At 59.6% G+C, this 23,982-nt stretch overlaps 6 protein-coding genes across 6 annotated transcripts; all 6 read right to left on the bottom strand.

Annotated features, from left to right (window-relative positions):
• Positions 1 to 397: 397 nt before the first annotated feature.
• LBRM_11_0060 (conserved hypothetical protein) lies at positions 398 to 2,245 on the bottom strand (the record flags this gene model as incomplete). Its single annotated transcript, XM_001562891.1, has 1 exon — positions 398 to 2,245. One exon carries the CDS (start codon positions 2,243 to 2,245, stop codon positions 398 to 400), a length of 1,848 nt encoding a protein of 615 aa, XP_001562941.1.
• Positions 2,246 to 3,648: 1,403 nt separating this feature from the next.
• On the bottom strand, positions 3,649 to 4,851 carry LBRM_11_0050 (conserved hypothetical protein; the record flags this gene model as incomplete). The annotated part of the gene is made up of 1 exon (XM_001562890.1): positions 3,649 to 4,851. One exon carries the CDS (start codon positions 4,849 to 4,851, stop codon positions 3,649 to 3,651), a length of 1,203 nt encoding a protein of 400 aa, XP_001562940.1.
• A 1,866-nt stretch (positions 4,852 to 6,717) lies between these two features.
• On the bottom strand, positions 6,718 to 7,479 carry LBRM_11_0040 (putative 14-3-3 protein; the record flags this gene model as incomplete). Its single annotated transcript, XM_001562889.2, has 1 exon — positions 6,718 to 7,479. The coding sequence occupies one exon, from the start codon at positions 7,477 to 7,479 to the stop codon at positions 6,718 to 6,720; it is 762 nt and encodes a 253-aa protein (XP_001562939.1).
• Positions 7,480 to 8,386: 907 nt separating this feature from the next.
• LBRM_11_0030 (hypothetical protein, unknown function) lies at positions 8,387 to 9,850 on the bottom strand (the record flags this gene model as incomplete). The annotated part of the gene is made up of 1 exon (XM_001562135.1): positions 8,387 to 9,850. One exon carries the CDS (start codon positions 9,848 to 9,850, stop codon positions 8,387 to 8,389), a length of 1,464 nt encoding a protein of 487 aa, XP_001562185.1.
• A 2,156-nt stretch (positions 9,851 to 12,006) lies between these two features.
• LBRM_11_0020 (putative DNA repair and recombination protein, mitochondrial precursor) lies at positions 12,007 to 15,234 on the bottom strand (the record flags this gene model as incomplete). Its single annotated transcript, XM_001562129.1, has 1 exon — positions 12,007 to 15,234. One exon carries the CDS (start codon positions 15,232 to 15,234, stop codon positions 12,007 to 12,009), a length of 3,228 nt encoding a protein of 1,075 aa, XP_001562179.1.
• A 2,716-nt stretch (positions 15,235 to 17,950) lies between these two features.
• LBRM_11_0010 (putative DNA repair and recombination protein, mitochondrial precursor) lies at positions 17,951 to 21,193 on the bottom strand (the record flags this gene model as incomplete). Its single annotated transcript, XM_001562126.2, has 1 exon — positions 17,951 to 21,193. One exon carries the CDS (start codon positions 21,191 to 21,193, stop codon positions 17,951 to 17,953), a length of 3,243 nt encoding a protein of 1,080 aa, XP_001562176.1.
• Between the last annotated feature and the right edge of the window lie 2,789 nt (positions 21,194 to 23,982).

Here is a 23,982-nt window from a genome sequence, read left to right as displayed (position 1 = left end):
AGAAAAACAGCGGACAACACAACTATACACGATGCCCCTCTCTCCCTCCTCCCCCCCACTTGCAACAACCGCAGGGCTAACTCGAGGACAGGGGAACAGAAAGAGAAACCTCGGCACCCTCTCTACGCGACTTTCCGTGACTACGGAGTGCACGGTGTCTTCCTACCATACTCCACACCTCCTCGTACCTCAGTTCTTGCAGCAAACCGCTCGGGTGGGGTGGGGAGAGAGGCGACGTTGGCAGAGGGAATGGGATCGATTGGGAGGGATGAAAACAACTGTAAAGGTCCGCCGCCGCGAAAATGTACTTCGTCGTTGCGTGGTCCTGTGCACGGGATGCAAGGGTAACGTGAGTGAGGTCCAACTACAGCCACTGCCATTAATGCTGATGCAACTGCTACACAATAGCACTCAAACTGGCGAGCATGAGAAGCAACATGAACACCATCACTGTGATCAGAAGCGCATTGCGACGGAGACGCCGAGAGGCACCGGTGGTGACGCCACCAGAGAAGCAGCAGGCGTACAGATCACACTTGCCTGGGAGGTGCAGACGCCGCCGCTGTGCCTCTAGCAGGCGTAGTGAGCCATGCAGGGCAGATGGCAGAAGTGACGCCGCCGTGAAGATGAGCGGCGACACGTCGGAGAGGTCGCGGTCTCTATCGTCGTCCATCAGACTGCCCCTGTCATTGCCTCCGATGAATACGCGACTGTCACTGTCCCCACGACGTCCGTGAGGATCACCAACATCACTGCTACCGCCATCGCGACCACTACTCTTACTTTGTAGTAGCAGAGAAGCCTGATTAGCCATCGAGCTGCGCATCTTGTTCAGCTTCGCCTCTGCGGCCGCCAGAAGGGCTGCCTTGCGCGCCAGCTGCGCCTCCTGCGAATTCAAATTCGCTTCCCTGGCGGCGAGTTGGTCATGCCACGCCTGAGGTGTACGAGCAGACGCTTCTGCGGAGGCACTGACAGCGGCAGATCCGTGTGCGTCATCAGCTCCTGCCGATTTCGGCAGGGAGGGACCAGGTTGCGATGCTGCTGCTGCTGTCGCTGTGGGAGAGTGTGAGCCGGTGACGCTGGCGTAGTACTGCATCTTCCACTCCTCCGCCTCGTCCCGGGCAGCTTGCACGGCCCGCTGCAAGTCCATCGCGGCTTGCTTGTTGTCTTCCGAGAACATCAGCGCATGAAACGCTTCCTCGCGCATCGTCGACTCCTCCTCCAACGTGGCGACTTGCTGCTGGGAGGTGCGAAGTTGCTCTTGCAGGTGCTTATTTACTATTTGTGTTTCATCCGCGGCGCGAATGCGCTCCGCTAGTTCCTGACTGAGGGCGGACACCTTTGCTGCGTATCGTTGCTCCAGCGCCTGCCGCTCTGTCTGAGCATGCAAGATACGCTCCATGTATCGGCTGTTCTCCATCTGCACCTGCTTCAGCAGTGTGTGCGCTACTTTGAGTTCCTCCTCCCGCAGTTGCTGTTCCCTCAGGAGTTGCGTCTTCTCCGCCTCACGCTCCTGCTTGGCCCGGTCTAGCAGAAACTGTGCGTGTTGTTCTTTGCTCTGCAGCTCCGCCTTGATGCTCTCAAGCTGCTTCGCGTGTGTCGCCGCCACAGCCGCCTGCTGACGCACAGCGCTGCTGCCGTTGGTGCTGAGGGTCGCTGAGCCGGCTCCAGGGGCACCAGCAGGAGTAAGTGGCGCGTTTTCGGGCCCCGTTCCACTTGCCTTGTAGTCGCCCGCCTCTAGCCCATGCGTCAGCGATGTGACGCCACTTTCTGGCCGAAATAGCGTTGCGAGTTCATCATATTGGGTCCCGAGTCTGTTCAGTCGCAGCTTCAGCACATCACACTCGTGCTCCGCCTGCGCGCGCTCCGTCTCCTTGGCTGACATGCGCGCCTGCAGCTGCGTCTTCTCCTTCTCCCAATGCTCCTCTCTACGCTTGTACTCCGTCTTCAACTCTAGCTGGATCATCTCGCGCAGCTTCATTCGTGTTGTCTGTAGCTCCTCCTCGTGCGTGGCGGCCATCATTTTCTTCTCCTCCCGTAGCGCGGCGGTTTGCTGCTTCAGCGTCGCCAGCTCGTCCTGCTGCATCGCGGTGCGCTCGTGGAACTCTTCCGTCAGCTGCACCCGTAGCTCGTTCAGCGCGCTCTCCTTCTCCTCTCGGAGAAGGCGGAGCTCTTCGCGGAGCCTTTTATTTTTGCAGGCCGCGTCATTGAGCTGGGTGGTGACCGCGTCCTTCCACTTGTCCATCTTAGCTTCAAGTGTGTGGAGCTTCTCTTCCGGTGTGAGTGTCGCAGCAGCGGTGGCGGCGGCAGCGCTCTGCTGCGACTGCGGGTGCGACGACAGCGCCTCCCTGCCGGCTGAGAGGGGTAATGACGGTTCTGGCAGCGCCACATCTCTGGATGGAGCTGATGGGCCTGATTCCGCCATGGCAGAGTTGACCTCTATGATTGTAGTCGAAGAGGAAGCTGAGTGCGTGGGCATATGTTAGAGAGGGGGAGGGAGGGAGACAGTTGAGAAGTACGGATGGCGCGGCGCGAGGAAGGGGTAGCGCCAAGGTATAGTTCCTCCTCCCTGCCTGGTGATCCTCTTTGCCTCTCTTGCGCATTGTGGACACAACCGCACGCATAAGCGGCGTAGTAGGGGTGCCTTGTCAACGTCACGAGGTGCCACCGACGCACAGCAGCTTTCCTCTTACCTGCGGCGACATCTTTTCTCGTAGATCCTCTCTTCCGCGTCTTCCACGCTTCATGCGAGGGTTGCGCACAGCCGTATGTCATCTGCCGAGTGTGCCTTTGCAAAAAATGTGGAGTGAACGTTTGTGTGAAGTACGCCTGCGCCCGTGAAAGAGCGCCGGCTCACCATCTCTCTCGTGCAGAGTCTTTCCCAGCCTTGTGACGTGCACCACCGACTCCCTCCTTCTCTGTGCCCCTCCCCTCTTCCCTCGCTGTGTGTCTGCGCACGTGAGAGAGGGGGGGGTGGAGCAGAGAGAGAGAGAGAGCAAAGCGCTCAGACGTACAGGCACTTGCATACACACCGAGAACGCCACTCCAGTGCAGCAGAGTTGTATACGAGAAGGGAGAGTGAGAGAAGAAGGGCAGTAGAGTCTGGCATGAGGATGGCGGTTAAAGGGAGATCAGAGGAGAGGCCAGGGACGTCAGCAACGCACAGTCACAGTCCTCCCCTCTCCCTTCCACACCAAAACCCAACAACCACAGGACGAACTCAACACAAGACGGAAAGGGGGAAGAGGGGGTGGGTGGGTGGGGCTGTTGAAGTCATTTTGGACACAAAGACGCATGCGGGACTGCATATTTCCCCACCCCTTCCCTTCGGAAAGAACAACATCGTTGGAGCGCACAGGGTACTCGATCAGAGGAGATGCACCTGCGCGTGAGGAAGGAGCACCGCGGGGAAAAGAGCACAGGGGTGACTGAACGACCACCGTTACTCAGCGTGATAGGCGTAGCAAGCACACAAGAGAGAAGCGGAGTGGGAGTCACTTTTCGTCCCTGCGTGTGGTCACTTGAGCGCCGCATCAACGCTGTGTGTCTTCCCTCCCCCCCCGTTACATCCCACCCCCTTTCCTTACACGATGGGTGCGCGATGCAAGACCACCCAGGCTGGGCTTCCCACCCAATGGCCCGCTCCTTCTACACCCGCTTCTCCGCTTGGATGACATTGCGCATGAGTTGATCCAGCTCCTCTTGCAGGAGAGTTGTCTCATCGTGCTTGCTCACCTTCACTGTTGGGTCCCTCGGCGGGGCATACGCCACGTTGGAGCCGTTCTTGCGCTGCGGAACGACAGCCTTGCCACTCTGTGCCAGTCGCCCACGCTCTTGAGCTACGAGGCTTTCGCCGCCCTTGTCGCTGCCGTCGCTATTTCCGCTTAGAGCACTACCAACAAAGCTGGCACCGCCTGCGACGGCGCCCCAGAGGGCATTGAGGCGCCCTGTCACGCGAAGTTCTCGCACTGGGGGCAACTCGCGCACGGGTGGGAAGAAGGTTGTGCTATTGCTGTACTCCACCAGCTCATTCACCTTCGATTCGATTGCCCCAAGGCGGGCCTGCATATGAGCCTCTTTGGCTGCCGATATGCGGGACTGCTGGTAAAGCTCGACGACAAGCAATGTGCACAGCACTGTGTACGCCACCAGTTCAATGAGGAGGTCGGCGCCAGCCGCAACTAGTCGCTCTTCAGGGAAGGGGGCCAAAAATGTCTGACGGAACACATCCCACGCACTGCGGGACGGGTAGCGGATAAAGACGCGGGCTGCCTCGCCGACGGTGCGCGAGGCATCGAGAAATATGGTGCTGTCGTACGTGTCCACCACCCCGCCCTTTGGCTGCGGGCCGTAGACGATGCTCTGCAGCAGCGATCGCGACCGAGGTATGACGGTTGCCGGCGTCGCAGCTGACTTTGCCGTAGCTGCCGCGTGTGTCTCTGCGGTTCCAGTCGCCTGCGCCTTCGCTGAGGAGCTCACTGCGGATGTGGTGCCGCGACTCGATCCCGCAGTGGCGATTGCCTCGCTGCCTCTTGCTGTCGTCGATGCCTTGCCCATCATGCCCATGGTTGCCCCCGCTACGTTCGTCGCGGCATTCGCATTGACAGCCTGCGCTGCTTTGGCGTTGTCCTCCTCTAACCGGCGCCGCGCCTCCTTTTGCTTCTGCTCCTCCGCCCGCGTCCACTCCGATATAACGCCGGAGAGACCGAGTGAGATGCGGCCCAGTCCAATGCACACGCCGTACGTCAGGGCCTGCTTCGTGGTCGCGCGTGAGACGATCTTCTTTGCAACAGGACGCGACACCTGACGGATGGCCAGGAAGACGAACTTGAATGCAGGCAGCGCTACCATCTCGTTGGCTGCGGTGGCGCTCCCAGTCCCACAAATCAAGGGCCCTTTAACTGCAGTCGATTGCTCCAGAGAGGGAAAATTTTCATGACGTGGGAAGGGGGAACGGCGGGCGTCTCGCCGTAATTTTCTTGGAGGGGTTGCTGATTAACGCCTGGCGAGTGAGTAAGTTCAGTAGGAGTGCGTTGCGCCGTGCGTGTGATGAAATTCGAGCTCTAGTAACGAGAGCGAGAGCGGGGGGGGGGGAACGTCGATCACACCAAAAGAGAAGCGAGAACATCTGGGCCGACACACGCACACGTGCGCTGGCCATACACGATGCCGTGCTTGAGTCAGTTCTGTTTAGTTCACGTGAGAAGCCGTGAACACGCACGCTGGTGATGTGGTGCTTCTCTGAGGGGACGAGGATGGGCGGAGGAGAGGGGCCCCTTGTCACGGCTTGGCTGGTACACCACATCCTCCACCCATCCAGTGGAGAGACAACGTGAATGGGCCCTCTACCCAGACCCGTCGTCGCATGCACGAACGTATCGGCGTCTCCAGGGAGAAAGGGGGAGGGGGCGGGTGTTTCGCTTTTAGTTTTCGCCCTTGGGGCAGGGGGAGTTGTGCCCGCCCGACAATGTTTTGCGTGATACCAGAAAGAGAGGAAAACAGAAAGGCACGACGTGCACTCTGCATGGCAGGGGCGAGAGGGGGGGAGGAAAGGCGCCCACGGAAGAGCCCAGCGAGACGGCACGCCGCCTTTCCTTGTCTCTTTTCCCGCTGCTTGTCCCCCCCCCCCCGCGCCGCCGACCCTCTCGCTGTGCCGTCCATCCCACCACCATCGTTGTCAGCTGTCTTGCTTGCTTTCTAATGCTTTTCAGCTTCTGCTCTTCTCTCGCTCTGCGCCTTTTTCTTTAGTTCATTTCACAAGTGTCGTCTCACGTCTCAAACGGATCCAATGCGGGTGGTCAATACCGACATCACTCAGGCACACACACACACACACACACACACACACACACACACACACACACGCACGCAGCACGCATCGTACGATATCTCAACATGGGCTATCAGAATGGAGGCATAATAATAAGAGAGAACGTACACTACAACGAGAAGGTCAAACGAGAACTCGGAAAACAAAGCCATGCCGAACGGTGCTCTCCTCTCCAACCCCTCCAAATCACCCCACTCCTCTCACCCGCGCTCACGCCACACCTGTACGCATCACACACACACACACACCTACACGATATCTTCTCTCGCACCCCACCACTGAAGATGCGGGAGGTGGGTGGGGGGTGGGCGCGAGCGAAAACGAAAAAGAACGGAACAAGTGTACAATAGAGGAGAAGGAGGAGGCGACGAGAAGCACAGGGGAATGGGAGGAGGAGGTAAGATGCTCGTACACACGCACACGCACACGCCTACACACACACACGCGCGCACGTGGATGTCATTGGGCCGTACATACATGAAGAGCGCACGGAAAAAAAAACAACGAAAGATGAAAGCAAGAACAAAACGTGAGTTCACTACCGCCACTGCGCGCCCCTCTGCCCCCCCTTCCCCACCGTCTTCACGAGAGAGGCAGTAAGGGGGAAGAGGGGCCCGCAGACATCAAGGAAAGAGATGAATACGAGCTCACAACAGCGTGGCATGCATGCAGACACATCGACTTTGCCACATGCGTTGAGCGCGATCTGGGACGTGCGCAAGAGGTATGTGTGCGTGCTTTACGTCCGTCTTCTCCACCGCACCGCCGCCAGCAACCCCCCTTCTTTCTCCCTCTGCATTGCTGCCGCTGCTTTGCACCACAGCGTCGTTATCACCTACTTTGCAGGCGCGCGCGCGTGTGTCTGTGCATGCCAGTTTGTTCTTTAGCTACTCGAGTTCCTCCATGGCTGTCCCGTCATCCGGGCCATCTGGGCGAGAGTCCTCGGTCCAGAGCGCGAGGTTGTCGCGCAGCAGCTGCATGATCAGCGCCGACTCCTTGTGTTGCTCTTCATCCAGCACCTCTGGATCGCCCAGGGCCTCCTCAAAGGCCTGACGAGCGAGCTGGCAGCCCTTGTCGGGGCTGCGCAGAATCTCGTAGTAGAAGACGGAGAAGTTAAGGGCGAGGCCGAGGCGGATCGGAGAGGTCGGCTTCAGCGAGGCCGTGTACTCGGATGCCTTCTTGTACGCCTCCAGGGCAAAGTTCTTCTGGGTATCCGAGCCAGACTCCACTTCAGCAAAGTAGCGGTGGTAGTCACCTTTGAGCTTATAGTAGTACACCCTGCTCTCGTCGCTGTCAGCGGCCGGGATGAGGTACTTGTCCAGCAGCTCCAGAATGTCTGAGCAAATCTCTGCGAGCTCCTTCTCTACTTGCTGCTGGAAGCCGCTGAAGAGGCTCGCCGTCTTGCCCTTGTGGGCGTCCTCCTTGTGCGCCATCGAGCTCATGCTGCGCCAGCAAGCGCGGCGGGCGCTGATAATGTACTTGTAGGCGGCTGAGAGTAGGTTACGCTCCTCGCTGGACAGTCTCGGGTTCATCTTGACAACGCGCTTCATGCAGAAAAGAATCTCATCATGGCGCTCACACTGCTCGGCGATCTTAGCCGTGTAGACGAGCTCTTCACGCTTCTCTGGAATCTTAAAGAGTGTGGTCATGGCTGATTGGGTTGGGGGAAGGAGGACGTCGGCGCTTTCCTAAGACGGGAAACTCGTGCACAGATGCCGGCAGACGCACTGTATGAACGCTTTGACGGCCCTCGAGTTGATCGCTAGAAGGGCTGCGGGTGTTGATTGGTGTTGATTGGTGGTGGGGGGGGGTGAGTGGGTGGGGGGAAAGATGACTTTGGTGGCGGTGGAGGGAGAGAGACGAAGGAAAAAGTGAAGAGGCGGTGTTGCGCATTCTTCGGCAAAGCACGTACGTGCGCATCGGTGTATGAAAGAGTGTGAGAGGGAGTGGATGAGCCGAGGCAGAAAGGGGAGGGGAAGAGAAAGGTGAACGGTTGATAGCTGGTTCGCATGAGCCATACGGAGGTCGAGAGGTGCATAGAAGGAGAGAATGAAGTGAGCAAACGTTTCAAGGGACTTCTTGATATTGAGCGCAACTGCGAGTGATGCCCTAGACCGACTGCCGCATGATAGCGTGTGCCTGCCGCGCTAACTACTCCTGAGTGACTCATCTGCAGCCGCGTCACCCACCCATCTACACAGGCGTACAGAGGAGACATGGTGATGTGTGTGTGTGTGGACAAGAAACCGCGCCGTTTCCACCCTACGAGCATTTTCTTCCCGTTGGGGAGACCTCTTGCAGTGATGCTGCAGTCTGTAGCAGATGAACCGAACGAGCAGAACGGCGGAAACCCTGTTGGAGAAATTGGAGGTGAGCGGGGACAGAGGAGACCAAAGAAGCACTCATTACCTCCCACAGACGGTGTCCATAGAAGCGCGGCACTCTGAACATCGATCTGCTTCCCATTCATTCCCTCATTGCCGAGTCTCGACAATCACCAGAGGGTGGAAAGAAAAGAGGTGGGGGAATACGTCACGAGCACTTCGGCTACTCTCGTCACATCCTTGGGCTACACACCTCGCCAGCCGGGTATGAGGCGATGCGATTACCGATGAGGAGAACCACCGGTGTGGCAGTGGCTGCTGGCACTGCTGCTGACGGCAAGTGGGACTCGGGTACACCCCTGAGGCCTTTCTGAGGTTGCTGCACGGCCGCCACGTACGGAATAAGGTACTGAAACGGCGACGTCGAGGCTGTGCCATTAGTCGCCGAGGTGGTGCTCGCGGTGCTCTCCTTGCACTGCGGCGGCTGTGCGCGTGGCGACGGTTGTCGACGTTCCCGCTTTGCCTTCTTCGTTTTTCGCTTTGGCAGCGGCAGTGTGGCGGTTGCCGGCGATGAAGACTTGTGCTGCTCACGCGCCACGGTCACAGTTGCCTCTGCAGACGACGCCGCACTCGCCCACCGCGTTGGGTGGGGCTGAACAAACCAGCCTTGGCACTCAAGGCTGCGGGTGCATGCTTCGGAGACTGGGTGGCAAAGCGGTGCCGTGCGCAGCCACTCTCGGGCCTGGAGAAGAGCAAAAAAGCTCTCCTTCATTACGGAGGGGATAAGCCAGTAGACGTCCGCTGACTCAGCAGCAGCAGCATCGTCGGCGGTGTCGGGGTCTGAGCAGACCGAGTTCAGCGTCATGCATCCGGCTGCGCCACTTCCATCCATGGAAACCAGCGAGGAGGGTGCAAGCATGAAGCACAAACCGGCGGCATCGACACGCATGATGAGCTCTCTCGTCTGTTGCGCATTGGAGGAAGTAGGAGGCGGGTGCAGGCCGACGTTCGTGAGAGGTGACTCCTGTGCGACAGGGCTGTGATGCCAGTGCACCACCTGCAGACAGTCTCCATCGCGTAGGGAGTAGACTCCCCACATGGTCACTGGCATCGTTGTGCCGTTACTCAGCTGTTCGGAGAGAAGGTAGGCGACATATTGACCCTCGCCGCCCCCATCCGCCCCCGATCGAGGACTGCAGGGAGTGATACCGGGGATGCATGGCAGGTGGGTGGCCGCCAGCACCGATGGAAGCCCAGCAGGACCGTTCGCTACACTCAAGCGGGCCCAGTCGGCCGGAGTGGGTGGGGCAGAGTACAGGAGGCCTGACGTGTCCGAACAGGACCGGTCGCCAGAAGTTCCTGGCTGCTGCTGCTGCCGTGTCTTGCTCTGCTTTTCCTGGAACATTTCTTCTGCGTCTGCTGCTCCCATGTTTGCGTCTGTGAGTGACTCAGCAGCAGCAGCAGTGCCGTACTTGCAGTTGATGGTCACAGGCGCACAGGAGGTAGCCATGCCGCCGGTCGACAGTGTTGAAGAGAGGCCGGCATCGCAGTACCCTGCCGTGGCGCTTTCACCATCTCCGCCAACAGGTACGAGTGTAGCAGCAGCAGCAGCAGCAGCAGCAACTTCGGCTGCCTTTTGAAGCTTGCGCGCTGCGATGCTCCGCGCCTTCTTGTTGTGCTTGTGCTTGTAGACCATCTCCGTGGTGGTGGTGCCCGCTACATCTGCTGCTGCCTGCGGGTATGGCGACTCTCTTTTTCGCTCTTCTCGAAGCGTGTATGCCTGTGATGTGGATATCGAAGAGGAACCTTTCGCTGACTGAAAAGAGCGGTGACGGTGCCGTCAACACTGCTAGCAACTCACTGCCCCCGTGCTGCAGTGCAGATGATGATACGGTGCATGCGCGTATGTGCGTGTGCGCGTGCGCATGGATGTCCAGGCGGTCGAAGAAGTTCAAAGAGTGGAGAAAAGGAGGCATAGAGGGGCGCGTGCGCTGCAGCCACACAAGTTTGGCTAGAATTTTGTAAGCGCACACGTATGCACGTCTACGCTTCACCAGCCAAGTCACAACATGTGCTTCCCTCGAGGATCGAGAGGAAGGTGGTGGCTTGCCTTTGGTAAACGGCAGTGTGAGCGTTGTGCGCCAGTACCCTGCAAACACTGTCGTGCCGATGCGAGCGACGCATACACCCCACTCGCCATCGCGCTACACAGAGGGGGGGGTCTCCTACGCTATTTTTGGCATCACTCTTCATTTTCCCCGCCATTTCGCTTTGAAAAACCCCACAACGGGAGGAAAGGGGGGGGGACGTGAGAGAGAGAGAGACATACAAAAAAGGCGCACCACCACACCACACGTGGATATGCGTGGGTGGGGGCATTCTTCAAAGAACGAGAGAGAGACGAGCGACGCGCGACGAGGAGTCCGAGCCGTAACACCTCAAATACATCTAAAGGCCCCACGGCTAAGGCTGTCAAAGAAAAGAGTGGAAAAGAGGGAGGGGGGAGAGAGGGGGGGGGGGACGTGTACATGAGTGGCCACGTGATGGGGCAGAGCCAACCCCCACACGCAAATGACTCGCACAGACACACGTGACACACAAAAAAACGCAATCAAAATGTGAAAAAAAAAGGGGGTCGATTATGAGATGGGCAGGCCAAAAGGCCCCACACTACACTACACACACACACACACCTCGAGAGAGAGAGAGAGAGGTAAGAGGGAGGGAGAGGCCAGAGACAAGAGATTCATGCAATGCGCAGCAGTGCGCCGTCACGCATTTGGGTTCGCCTCGGCCTCACTTATACGAGTGATTGCGGCTCATCCTTCTCCCGCTCCGCTTCTGCGTCATACCCCTCATCGGACCCGCGCTTCTCTAATATCGCATTGCCGCCAGGAAGTACAGACACACTCACGCACACGCGAGCAGACAAACAGGAAAGGGGTGAGGGATAGAAAGAGCAAAAGAGAAGTGCGCCATGAGCAAAATTAACTGCCCGCTGCCGCACTACCTTCGCCCTCCCCCTCTCTCCCCCCAACATACCCAGAAAGAAAAACAACAGGAGTTGTGCTAGTGGAAGAGAGAGGCGGGGGGGGGGGGGGCGTTTCCTGCTCGATTTACTCGCCTGCAGGCAAACCCCTACAGTTATTCCAGCCTCCCTCTTCTTCGTAAACAGCGACATGCTCAAGCACACTACCGCACAAGTAAAGAGTACGGGTAACCTTCACTGGTATACGTTATTTATGTGAGCTTATCAGTGCTTAGGCACGCACGTACACACATACATGCACGTGCGTGCCTAAGTTACCCATCAATACGCAAATCTGCGCGCGAGGACGTGCGCTTAATGTGTGTCGGTGCCGCTGTGTGGACGTGCATCTATGGAGCGAGAGGGGGGGGGGAAAGAAGGATAGGAGAAAACAAGAGAGTAACAGGCAAATGCCACACACGCACACACACACACACATACACACGCACACGTTCGCGTAATCAGCGAAGTCTGACGCCAGCAGCTCATCGAAGTGAGTCAAGAGAAATGAGGGGAGAAGGAGGAGGAGGACAGACAAGAAAGACACCCCCTACATTCAGGCCCACCGTGCACGCACGCTCGCACCCCTAAACAACATGTAAGGCAAGTCTGTACGGAGAGCTAGAGAGAGAGAGAGCGGAGGGGGGGGGTAAGGGGAAAGGGAAGGAGGAGAAAATCAGTATCACGGAGAATACCTCAGTGGAGAGAAATACATAGAGATGAGGGATGTGGTGGAAGGGGAGGACACGTGAGACAACTGACCTTCCCCTCTCCACTACACATTCCCTCCCTGTAGAAGTTACCATCGTCACCCAGAGAAGGATCTAAAATGTGTGTTCTTCGCCAATGACGACCGAGACGGTGGATGACGCCGCTGCTGCGGCCGCTACGGAGGCTGCCATGACGCTGGCTGCACGCTGAACGCCGCAGGACCCATCACCACCCATCGCCTCCGCCTCCACCCTGTCTCGCCTACCCGACGTATCACCGCTGCCGTTCATAACCGCCGCTGCAGCCGAGGCCCCGTGAGCAGAGCCTTCCGGAGACGCTGGCCCTTTGCTAGCCTTCGTGTTGTTCTTGGTGTGACGACGCGCGTCGGCGAGCTTCGCCACCCGCTCTACATGTCGCACCAGCTTGCGCATGCGACGCGCCACGAGGACCGACTGCTGAATTGCATTAAGGTGCTCTAGGTTGCAAGCCTCGTCGTCGATACCAGCCTCGTCCGCCACGTCAGCACTGCCGTTACCGTGCCTGCCTACGCGCACCATTACTCGACTACCGTCGCTTATGTTCGTCATCGCATGAGCGGAGAGCGCCTCAGGGTCGTCCTCACTGTCACTTCTACTGCGGGAAGCAAAGCTATCCCCCGTGCGCTGGAGACGACTGTCATGCGCCTGCAGGTTGCTGCTCCCTGACACCATCAGCGGCGATACGTTGCCGCTCATGGATGTCACCCCCTCCAACAAGCGACGCAGCGAGGCGCCACGGCGACGAAGGTGGTAGATGGTGTCGTTGCACCGCTTCCACGCCGAGATGGGATACTTGGCCACGTCAGCGACTGTGAGCTGCAGTGCCCCACGCAGTGCCTTGTCGAAGTGCACGCATGCTTCGTTCGCCACCACCATATTCGCAGTGAAGCTCGACATGGACAGCTGCTCCGGGTTGCGCACGCGACTCATGGCCACGTACAGCAGGTGCTCGCATGGCCACATGCGGGACAGCTCGAGGTGCACGCGACCCACCAGGGTGAGCCCCTGCACCTTATGCACTGTGAAGGCGTAGGCTAAGGAGAGCGGCACGGCGACACTCGAGAGGCTGTAGAAGTGTGTGCTCGGGCCACCGCCGACAGAGAACTCCCACGGCGGCACCGCGATCTTCTCACCGCTGTAGAACTGCACAACAGGCACCATTGGTATCGGCATGCCGCACTCGGTGAAGCAGAACACGCGGTAGCGGTCGATGCAGCGCTTTACAGCCTCAGTCTTGATGTAATCGGGAAAGGACTCCTCCTTGCATTCCACAAAGTCCACGACGGTGCCGATGCTGCCGTTGACAAGGTTGCTCGAGAGGTTCGAGCGCAGGAGGACACGGCAGCCCTTCTTGAGGGTCAGCGGCTGCACAATTGGGTGCTTCGACATAACCCTCTGCAGGTATTCTTCCGTCTCCGGCGTGTGCAAGCCGTCGCCGTTCGGGACAATCTCCGTCACTGTAGCGCCAAGCTCCAGGTCGTTCAGCAGACTGGCAATCTCGAGAAATCGCTCCCGCATCGCGTCGCGCCACGCGACAGACTCTCCGGGCGGCAGCATCACGCGCATCACGTGACCGTCCTCGTACACACGATAGAGTGAGAGGAGGGAGGCGCGGGGCAGGTCAAGAGTGGCCTGCAGCAGAGAGCGGGTGTGGCGGGCAAACTCAGACTCATTGAAATCTGGCGTCGTGCGTAGCAGCAGCGTCGCTGTCGTTTCGCACTGGAGGGAGGTGATGCCGGTCTCTGGTGTGAGCGTCAGCGGGTCCCCTGGCAGCTCCTGCAGCTGCCGCTCGTTGGCCGCGTGCACCTCCTTGTTCGTCGGCAGCAGATTCACAGCGGAGTCGACCATGGTACCTGGTGGCAATAACTGCACTGTCGTCTTGAGATCGCTTGGCACGATGCCCAGACGCATGAGCTGCAGGTCATTCGCGAACTTGGAGTTGGCGGTCTGCCGCACCTGCGTCTCGAGGCGGACTTTCACGAAGTTCTTCTGGAAAAGTGATGAGCCGATGAGCGAGTTTTCGTTGATGCAGCCGAGCTGGAGGAAGTCACCGCACAGGATGATCTGCACACCACCGAACGGCAAATCAGGCGTGCCGGCCTCTTCGCGTAGCACGCGGTCAAACTCCTCAAAGAGGCTCTGCGGGAACATGGACACCTCATCAATGATGACGACGTCGTAGTCCAGAATGGTACTGCGTCGCATGAACTCGCCGCGAGAGGTGACGCCAAGGGCGTGATGGAAGGTCGAGCCACCAATGTGGCACCCAGCTACACCCGTGGTGGCGGTGGTGGCGACGCGGAGGCGGTGGCCTTGCAGGCGACGTGCCACAGCACGCAGGAGCACTGTCTTGCCTGTGCCAGCGCTGCCCCCGATGTACAAGTGGTGCCCGCGCAGGGCAATGTCGATGACGCGCTTCTGCTCGTCGTTGAGCTCAATCGCCTGATCCGGATCGTGCCCGCCGTTCATGTCGGCCTGCTGCCCTGCCGTCTCAGCCATTGTGTCATTGACGTTGCTGCTTGCCGCGGACACGACGGAGGTGTGGCGACTGCGCATGACGCTGTTCGTCTTCACCTGGATCATCTGCTGAAGGGCTTCTGCCGGGTTGCTGATGCTCTTGTTCGTGATAACCGCACCAATGATGCGGGCAAGGGTAACGGGCCACTTGGTCGGCAGGGCCGCCGTTTCGGCGCGTACTCGCTCGGCAAGCGCGTTCAGCACGTCTGGATTCTGCATTACCACCTGGCGCTGGTCGTTGACACCAAAGCCGAGCTCGCGCAGGCACTGCATCGTCACCGACGTCTCGCTCGTCATGCGACCGGTGAGGGCATTGTACACGAGGGTCGACTCGCGCGGCTCTGCCGTGCTGAAGCCGTCGTCAGCTGAGTGAAGGAGTGAGGAGAAGAAGGACTCCTCATCAAGGCTGCCGCGGAACGAGTCGGCGTCAGGATTTGCTGGCGCCACGGCCACTGGCGCTGGTTTAGCTGCTTCCCAGTCCTTGCGTGGGCGACTAGCTGACCTCTTCGGCTTTGCAAGCGTCTCTAGCGTAGCCGGCGCGGTGTCTCCGGCAGACGCGGCTGCTACGCTACTAGGCGGCTGTTCCTCTTCCGATGTTGCTTCGTCGACGGATGGCGCGGACGCAAGACACGCCGTGGCGACAGCATTCACCGACCCCTCCACAGCAGCGCCGACGCTTGCAGACGTCGGTGGTTCCACAAGCTTTGCAGCCTGTGCCGTAAGGGGGGTAGCGTCGGGCGTGTCCAGCGCCCTAGTTTCTGAGCGAGGTGCTGGCGCAATGGGCATTGGCTCGGCGGAGCTCACAAAGACCTGCTGCGCCACGGCCGCCGTTGTTGTCTCTACAGTGGCGTCTGCCTCTGCGCGGGCGACATCGCTTACCGCCACGGCTGTACTTGCGTCGGCGACTTCGGCTACGATGGTGGACCGGCGTGTCTTGCGACCCGATGGCCGTCGACGCCTCTTACCCCCCGGCGACTTCGGTGGCGTCGAGGAGGAGGAGGAGGACTGCCACCGCATACCAGTAAGCGGGCCATTCGTCGACGCATTGCACAGGGCCACGGCAGGAGAGCCGCGGATCATCGAAGATGCGTGCGTGTAGGCGGCAGCTGAGTGCAGCAGCGTTGCACTGGTGCGGAGGTTGGCACGGACGGCGAGCTGCACGGCCGTCTGCCGCGCGGCAGAGGAGGCCGAGAAGTGGCGAAACATTTATGTGAAGGAGTGCGAGAGCGGCGCGGGCAAGAGTCGCTTCGTACTGTGCCACAGCACACGCCAGCGAGGGGTAGGGGGAGGGGAGCGGTAAACACAGGAGAGAAAAGGCGGTAAGAGAAGAAGAAGTCGCGAGGCACTTGAGCGCCTATCACGTGGAAGAGGGGGCGTAACGTAGAGAGGCAGACGAAGGGGGGAGGGGGAGGGGGAGGAGGGAGGAGGGAGAAGAATGAAATGTCAAACAAATCAAACGAGAGGGGGGCAACAACAGCAACAAGCGGCACGCGTATGGGGGACGCAGCGTAAAATGACGGACGGCTGGGCACGCGCGTGCGCTTGTGCGGGTGTAAAGGGAGAGGTGTGGGGGTGGAGGGGGGCGGGAGACGCGATCTATGAAGGAGTGCCGGGGTAAACGAAACAAAGCAGAGGTGCCTGTTCAGAAACAGAGGGAGGGGGGCTTGGCGCGCCGGGTCGAGAGAGGGGAGGGGGGGGGTATGCGTGCGCGTATGCGAGCGAGTGCGACGAGGAGGGGGCAAGAAGTATGCCCCGGGAGATCGAGAATTGCGCGACACACACACACACACCGTCGAAGGAAGCAAAAAAAAAACCAGTGCGTGACAAGCGAGAGAAGATGTAGCAGAGTGCTGCAGTGCGACGGACGGAAACGAAGGGCTGGGCGTGAGGGATCCAAACTACTGCATGGAGGATGAGGGGCCCCGGAAGAGGTCGCGTCAGCGCTGGCAGACCGCGATGTATTGGCGAGGGGAGGGAGGGAGAGAGAGAAAGAGAGAGAAGGCGATATATACGAAGAAGACAAGTACAGAGGTGCCCGAGAAGAGAGAAAAAGGGCGATGTGCTCTATGGAGAGGTGCGTGTAGAAACAAATAGCGCCTGGCGAGAAGGTAAAAAAGGAGAGCCAAAACGTACACTGAGGGGGGAGGGGAGGGGGAGAGAATAAAGCTAAACGTGGGCAGGCGCACTAACTCGTTGAGGGGCGGAAACAATGGGTGAGAGAGGAGGAGAGACAACGCCGCCGCCACGAATTCCTTGATGCTCGGCTTCCGCCCTATGCTGCTGTGCGCTACTTGTGCAAGTGCCCCGTACGAGAGAGCTGATGCAGCCGTGTGGCGCAGCCCAGCAGCAGAAAAGGAGGGGTGGGAGCGGGGACAAGATAGAAGTAAAGAAGCAAAAAAATGGTGATGAAACAGAGGAAAAAGTCTCTAGGGAGGTAAGAGAAGAGAATGTGCGCCGGTGGGTGGGCCTGGCGACGGTTGCCGTATCACCGCTGCTTCCGTTTCCTGTTTCACTCGCCTTCCCTTTCTCTTTTTCGCTCGCACTTCCTTCGATCCAGTCCGCGCACTGTTCGTCCGGTCTTTGTCGCTGCTGCTGCGCGCTCTCTCTCTATCCGCCACGGCTGCGGTTTGCGTGAAGATGATGCGCGTACGCGTTTGTAGACGATGAGAAGCGAGGCAGAAGTGGAGTGGGGGATGATGAGAGTGAGTGGTTGGGTGGGTGGGAGGGGGACAGCCATCCATCTAAGTAAAGGCCTCCCAGTACCACGCACGCACACACACGCACACACACAGAGAGCGAAATAACGAAAGGAGGAGGAAACTCTTGCCTTTCCCTCTACTGTCGGTTGCACGTTACGGGTCTCTGTGATGGCACCGCACGACAAGCGTGAGGGCGGCGTGGGAAGAGCGGGAGGGCATGGAGAGAAGGCAGAGAGGAGAAAAGAAAGCGGAGAAGTATGGGGAGGGGGATAGAACGAGATAGGGAGGGTATTGACATGGCGCAGAAGGCTCGGGTGTTGTGCTGAGGGAAGGAGAGGGAAGGGGGTACCGAGAAGGGCAAAGAAACTGACCTCTTCCGTGTATCTTTTATGTGCTTCCTCTCCTTGCGCATGCCAAGGCGTGTGCCAGTGGGCAGACGAGGGAGAACGTGTGTGTGCATGTGGGGTCTCCCACTCACCCCCCCTCTCTCTCTCTTTCTTTCTCCCCACACAAACGCAGGCACGGCCCGACAGAACATCATTTATGTTTGTCTTTCCATGACTCACTACCGTACACGCGCGCTTTGCCTCTTGTGTGGGGCCCCCCTTTTTTGTTTTTCTCTCTCATTAAACAACGCAGTGCGAATCAACGGAGGACGGATGGGCTGCAGCATCGAGCCACCTATCAACGGGCACCCACAACGTCTCGGCCACCAGCAAGCACCAGAGTCGGATGTACTTCAGGAACCGCAGGGTCGCCCGTGGTCCGCTGGGACGGCGTCAGCCCATCAGCCCTCGAGCTTATCAGACTGTCGGGGAGTCGGCTACAGCACCTTGCTTACTGGAGGTGTTATAGTGCTTGCTGCGCGCTGCCGACGCTCTTGCCCGCTGCTTCAGCATCTTCTCCTCCAGGAGCTGAATTTCTGCGCGGATGTTGCCTTTGCTCGCCTCACTCTTCAATTTCTGCTGGCGCTTTTTCACGTGGGTCTCGAGTTGCTTCATCAGTACCACCTTCTTGCGTCGCTCCCGTGAGCGACGCCAGGTTGCCGCCACCATGTACGGTGCGATTCTCGCTTGCGTCACCGGTGGCAGACTGTCATCGAAAAGAAGGCAGTCTGCCGCCGTACGCACCAGGCTGGGGTGAAAGGAGGAGACGGACAGCTGCTCCGGGTTGCGCACGCGACTCATGGCCACGTACAGCAGGTGCTCGCATGGCCACATGCGGGACAGCTCGAGGTGCACGCGACCCACCAGGGTGAGCCCCTGCACCTTATGCACTGTGAAGGCGTAGGCTAAGGAGAGCGGCAGGGCGACAATCCCCAGGCTGTAGAAGTGCGTATTCGACCGCCCGCCGACAAAATGTGTCACCGGCGGGATGACCTCCTGCCGCCCGTTGAAGTCCAAGACGGGGACCAGTGGCACGTCAAAGCCTTGCTCGTACTGCAAGTAGTCGGCGTACCGCAGGATGGACTCCTCCCGCTGAGCATTGCCAACAATGTAGCGCGGCAGCTGGTTGATTTGCAGCTTGCGAAAGCCCACGACGGTGCCCAGGCTTCCGTTCACGAGCCCTGGGGCAAGGTTGGTGCGGAGCATCACACGAGCGCCGATCTTCAGCCCCAGCGGTCGGGCAACAGGAGTGTGTTGGGCGTACTGCAATAGAGTGAACTCATCCTGCTCCGTGTGCATCCCGTCCGCGTGCATGAGGACGTCACGGACCCGTACGCCGCTGTCGATGACTTCGAGGTGGCGGTCTAGCTCACTGAGGTACAGCAAGAACTGCTGCCCCTCTTCCTTGCCCATGGTCAGCGGCAGGCGCACCCGGAGGGCCAAGGCGTCGACGAAGAGGGGGTATAACACGATGCTGCGCTCGTTGAGGCTGGGGCCCAGAAGCCACGAGCCGTCACTGAAGTTTGCCGACGCTGCTGCAGCGCTTGAGAAAGCTGCGGTACCTCTTTCGATACTCGCCGGCCGCGCTGACAAGCATCGCGACACCTGTGACGACGCGCGTTGGCCGTGGGTGTAGAACGCGGTGAGGTACCGCTGTATCTCCAGTGTAAACGTCTTCATGTTCAGCTTCTGTGGAGCACAGATGCGGAGCACGTAGGTCGGAGACCAGCTGCCCACGAGGGAAGGGGGCAGGAGCTGAGGCGTGTACGTGATGAGCTCCCCCTCCAGTCTGTCCAGCTGCTCAGTGTTTGTCGCATCGACCTCGCGATTTGTCGGCAGGAGGTTCACAGCACCGTCCACAACCGCAGCCACGCTGTCGCGGTGCCCAGCTTGTGGAAATGGAGTCACTGGCGTGGTCGCCGATGCTGACTGAGTCCGAAGGCTCGCATCAGCGCCATCGGAAGTCGCCCATGCCTCTCTGTGTGGGTCTGCGGTGGACTCGGTGGCTGTGGTTGACAGGACCTGCTGCAGCTGAGCCTGCTGGCGCGCACGCAGCACAGCTGCTGCCTGATGCTCTGCCACCACCTGGTCTCGTGACATGAACCGCACCGATTTTCGCAGGTCCAGTGGCACCATTCCACGCCGCAGCTGTTGCAGCTGAGCGGCAAAGCGCAGGTCTCGGTTCTGCCGTACCAGCGTGTGCAACTTCAACTGGATAAAGTTGCGACGGAAGACAGGAGACGTGATAAGAGGCTGCGCGTGGATGGCGCCGAGCTGCAGAAAGTCGCCGCTCAATATCATCTGCACACCGCCGAAGGGGAGGTTGAGGTTGTTGGCGCGGCGCAAGTGCACCTCCAGTGACTCGAAAAGTTCCCGTGACAGCATCGACACTTCATCAATGATAATGACGTCGTAGCTGCTCAAGTCTTTGCGCCGCGTGAACTCGCCAAGGGGGCTGATGCCGAGACAGTGATGCAACGTGCACCCGCCGATCTGAGAACTTGAAATGCCAGTCGTCCCCGTCACAGCCACAGCTAAGCCTTCACAGACAAGTTGCTGCTTGATGACACGGAGCAGCACTGACTTGCCCGTGCCAGCACCGCCACCGATGTAGGTGTGATGCCCCTGCATGACTAGCTGCACAACGGCTTGCTGCTCCATGTTAAGGTCCTGAAGGGTCAGGAGCTTCTCATCGATGCTCTCCGCCACACTAGGCGGTGCGGTGGTCGCCTCTGCCGCCGATGGCGCTTGCACCGACCCTGCGGCGTCTCCGCATACGACAAGGCCAGGCTTTTGCCACTGCAGATGAGATCGGTTGTACTGCAGCTTCAGAAGGCCAGCCACTCGTTCCACCGGGTCCTCCACCGTCGCATCGCTCAGAAGACGCTCTATCTGGCGATAAAGGGGACCGCGCGACCAGAGCTGCGGCCAGGAGACATGGTGGGCACGCAGCGCACCAGCTAGATTTCGTAGTGCCTCGCCGTCGGTCACGCAGAGCTCTCGCGTGGTTTGGTCGACGCCGATACCCATCAGTGCCAGCGAGCGAATGCTCGTCGAACTAGCCTTGGTGACGCGGCGCGTAAAAATGTTGTAGACGAGTGCGTCCGACCCCGCCGTCTGCGCAGTCTCGCCATCCCCTCTCGGTGCTCTGAATGAGACAGTGGAGGCTTTGTGATGGGGTGACGGCAGCGCACCGCCAACGGCGCCATCTGCACCTTCGTCTGGAGGCGGGGAAGGTGCTGAGTGGGCGGCAGGAGTCGGCACCACGCCCTCGCGGCTGGGAGGCACCTCTGACAGGCGCGCTGCATCTGTGAAACGGTCTCCCTTTGTTTCAGCGTGAGTAGAAGGCACGACAACGGCGGCCTTGCCACGCTTCGCCTTCTTACTATGAGGCCGGTACCACTGCTGCCTGCGGATGGCTCGAGAGACGTCGGCGAAAAGCTCCGCATTCAGCGCCTCCTGCAAGCTTGTGTCTTCCCCAGGGTCAATGCACCGCTCCGATGCCATAAGCGCTGCCGTTGCCGTCTCTGCGTCGCTGACGCTGTCATCGTACCTTTGCTGGCGAAGCCATTCTGCATACTCGGCCGCAGCTGGCGGCGCGAGCGCCTCAACAAGCTGGTCCTTTATGTGTGTGTTCGACTCGAGCAGTGTCACGTCCATGAGCGGCGCATCCGGGGCCTGGGCCAGCCACTCCACTGGATCCAATATGAGTCGATGAGAGCGTTGACCGAGTGTCTGCACCGCATCGCCGGCACAGGCGGCAGGTGCGACGGGCAAGGTGTTGTCGCCGATCAAATCGTCCACGTCTTCCTCGTCTTGTCCAGCAACCCTGTACGGTGGGCCATCCGGGACGTCTTGCGAATCGCCTTCTTCGCCTGCTGGTGATGCCGCTGCCGCCGAGCCGTCGCTGTCGCACGGGCGCTCTTCCTCCTTAGGGATCGCACACCCCTCTCCATCTTTGCCACCTCCATCAAAGACAGCGATGCTGTCGATGTCGAACTCCTCAAGAAGTGCGTCGTCAATGCATGCCACTGCAGGCGATGCTGCGGCACTCGCGCGCGGATCAACCGACCTTGCAACCCCCGAAGTTATCACTGATGGGGGAGAGCGCGGTGCTGCGGGTGTGCCGCCCCACGTTGCGCCACGTGGAGAAGTATCGATTGTGATTGTTGGCGCCGTCGCGGCTGTCTCCGCTGTTGTCATCGCAGTGGCGGCGAGCCGGCGCGCATGTGGGTTGGCGCGCTGAAAGTCGGGCCGGAAGAGGAGCGGCACGTACGCCTCTTCCTGGGCCCCTACCGCACTGCGTAGACAACAGCGCCCGCTAGGCCCAGCCAGCGCCGTCGCCGACCATCCCGCAGGCAGAGTGTTCGACAAATCATAGCTAGTGGGAGGCGTCAACGACGTTGCAGCTGGCGCTACTGCTGCCCCCTCAGCGCTGATCGTTATTGGCACGTTACCGTCATTTGCAATGGCGCACCTGTCGCTGGCTGAGACGCCTGTCACCCCTTGTAGTCGGCGGAGCAGCTCGCCGAGGAGAGATGGGGGCTCCTCCTTCGAATCCCCAGACTCGCGCGACAGCGCTTTGGTCGACGGTGCGGGCGGGCATTCGGAACGTGGGGACAGGGTGCCGCCACTCGGGAGCTCTCTGGAGTGCGAATGGCACAACCGCCGTGCAGCTGCGTGCCACGCTACATGCACTGCTGCGGCCCTGGACTGCGTGAGCTGCCGTTGTCTTCTGCAGTTAAGTGGCTCTACCGCCGGTGACGCTACAGCGACGTACGCTCCCCTAGCCCAGTACAAGCTTCCCCACCCTCTCCAGCTTCCATCACCGGCGTCTCCATCTTCGCTGCCTCTCCACACCACCTGGCCCCATTTCTTCACCTTCACCAGTTTTGTGCGTTTCACTGCAGCACGCACCGACGCAGCTGAGGAAGGTGAGGGAGGGGGAGAGGGGGGAGGAGAGTCAAGAGGCGCATACAGCGGCGCAGCGACACTAGAGCGGCCAGCTGCTATGGCAGCGCCGCACTCATACCCCGGTGCCGTAGCGGCACAACGAGTATAAAGACAAGCCGGTGCAGCAGCGAGATGGCGATGGCACGCGAGGAGAACTTGCAGGTATCCCATACTGTGACACTTTCTAGGAAAGAAGTCGCGTGCGTGTCGTGGTGTTCTGCAGTTGTAGTCGCTTCTTCTATGATATGGCGTATCGCGTGCGCTCTTTCTATTCCTCCGGAATCACCAACCAGGTGGGGAGCACGAGTCCACAGGCTGCAACCACGCACGCGGACGCGGTGGCCAGTGGGGGGGGGGGCGGCAGCAGCGGATCGTCAATTTGAGCGGGGGCCGATGCAGCAGCGCGATGGCGACGACCCGCACGTGAAATCGCGTCAAGTACACGTGTGCGCTTTCTGCACCGCTGCCCTCCTTCACCCACACCCGCACTCTGTTGCCGCCTTCTTCGGCTTTTCGTGCTTCTCGTGTTGACTGCGACACGCTGGCTTCTACGCGGCTGTCGCGTGATGGTCTTTGCTCCTCTGCGTTCTGCTGCCTCATACAGCGTCTGCTCGTCTACTCTATCCTCCCGTGCGTCTCCCTCCCCTCTTCACTCTCTCGCGGTGTTGAGCAGCAGCGTTGCGGTGTGGATTGCGCGAACGCCCCAGTGCACACACACACGCACAAAGAAAGCGACGACAGCTGTGCTCACGTAGAATGAGTGGCCACAACAGCAGTGAAAGGGGATGCACACACACTGACCCACTAACCAACAGAGAGGAGGAGGCCTTGGGGAGAGCGGGAGAGCGCCTTTCGCTAGGCTGTGCTTTGTACGATGTGTATGTATATGTGTGCGTGCGTCCTGCGCTCTTATGAATTTATGTGCTCAGTCTGCATACGCTGTGATGATGATGTACCGTCGTGTGGGACTGTTAGTCGCAGACAACCCCCGAACCTTAGCGGGGAATATATATGTATATATATATATATATGCGTGCGTGTGCGTGTGTGCGTGTCTGTATGTATAAGGGGGGAAGGGGGGGGGCAGCCGAGCAGGACAGCGTGTGGCTTCGAGTGCCTCTCACCGAGAAAGAATAACGTCCAACCCGTGCCGCGCGCTCACACCAGTCCTCCTCCTGCTCGTGTGCCCTTCAAGTGGTGAACCGTAATTCCAGAAAGAAAAGTAGGCGTGTGCGAGTCCCCTGCCCCACCTCTCTCCTCCTTCAACTATCGTCACCGCGGCGACTGATCGCGATCGAGTGATCTGATCCTCCTCAGAAGACTCGCACGCCCACGCACGAAAAGGGGAGGATGGAGGCAAACCACTCTTGTGGCGGGCTGGATGCCGAGTGCTGAGCCGCCACAACCCGTGTGAGCCTTCGATGAGGTGTCTTTTCAGCGCTCTGACACCTATTTTCCTCTGGTGTGCCGCTTCTCTCCGGTGCACGCTCCTGCTC

This window comes from Leishmania braziliensis, chromosome 11 (assembly GCF_000002845.2).
Source record: "Leishmania braziliensis MHOM/BR/75/M2904 complete genome, chromosome 11".
In the NCBI taxonomy this organism is placed as follows: Eukaryota; Euglenozoa; class Kinetoplastea; order Trypanosomatida; family Trypanosomatidae; genus Leishmania; species Leishmania braziliensis.
Note: the sequence above shows the minus strand (reverse complement) of the source record. Positions and strands in the feature narration are given on the sequence as shown.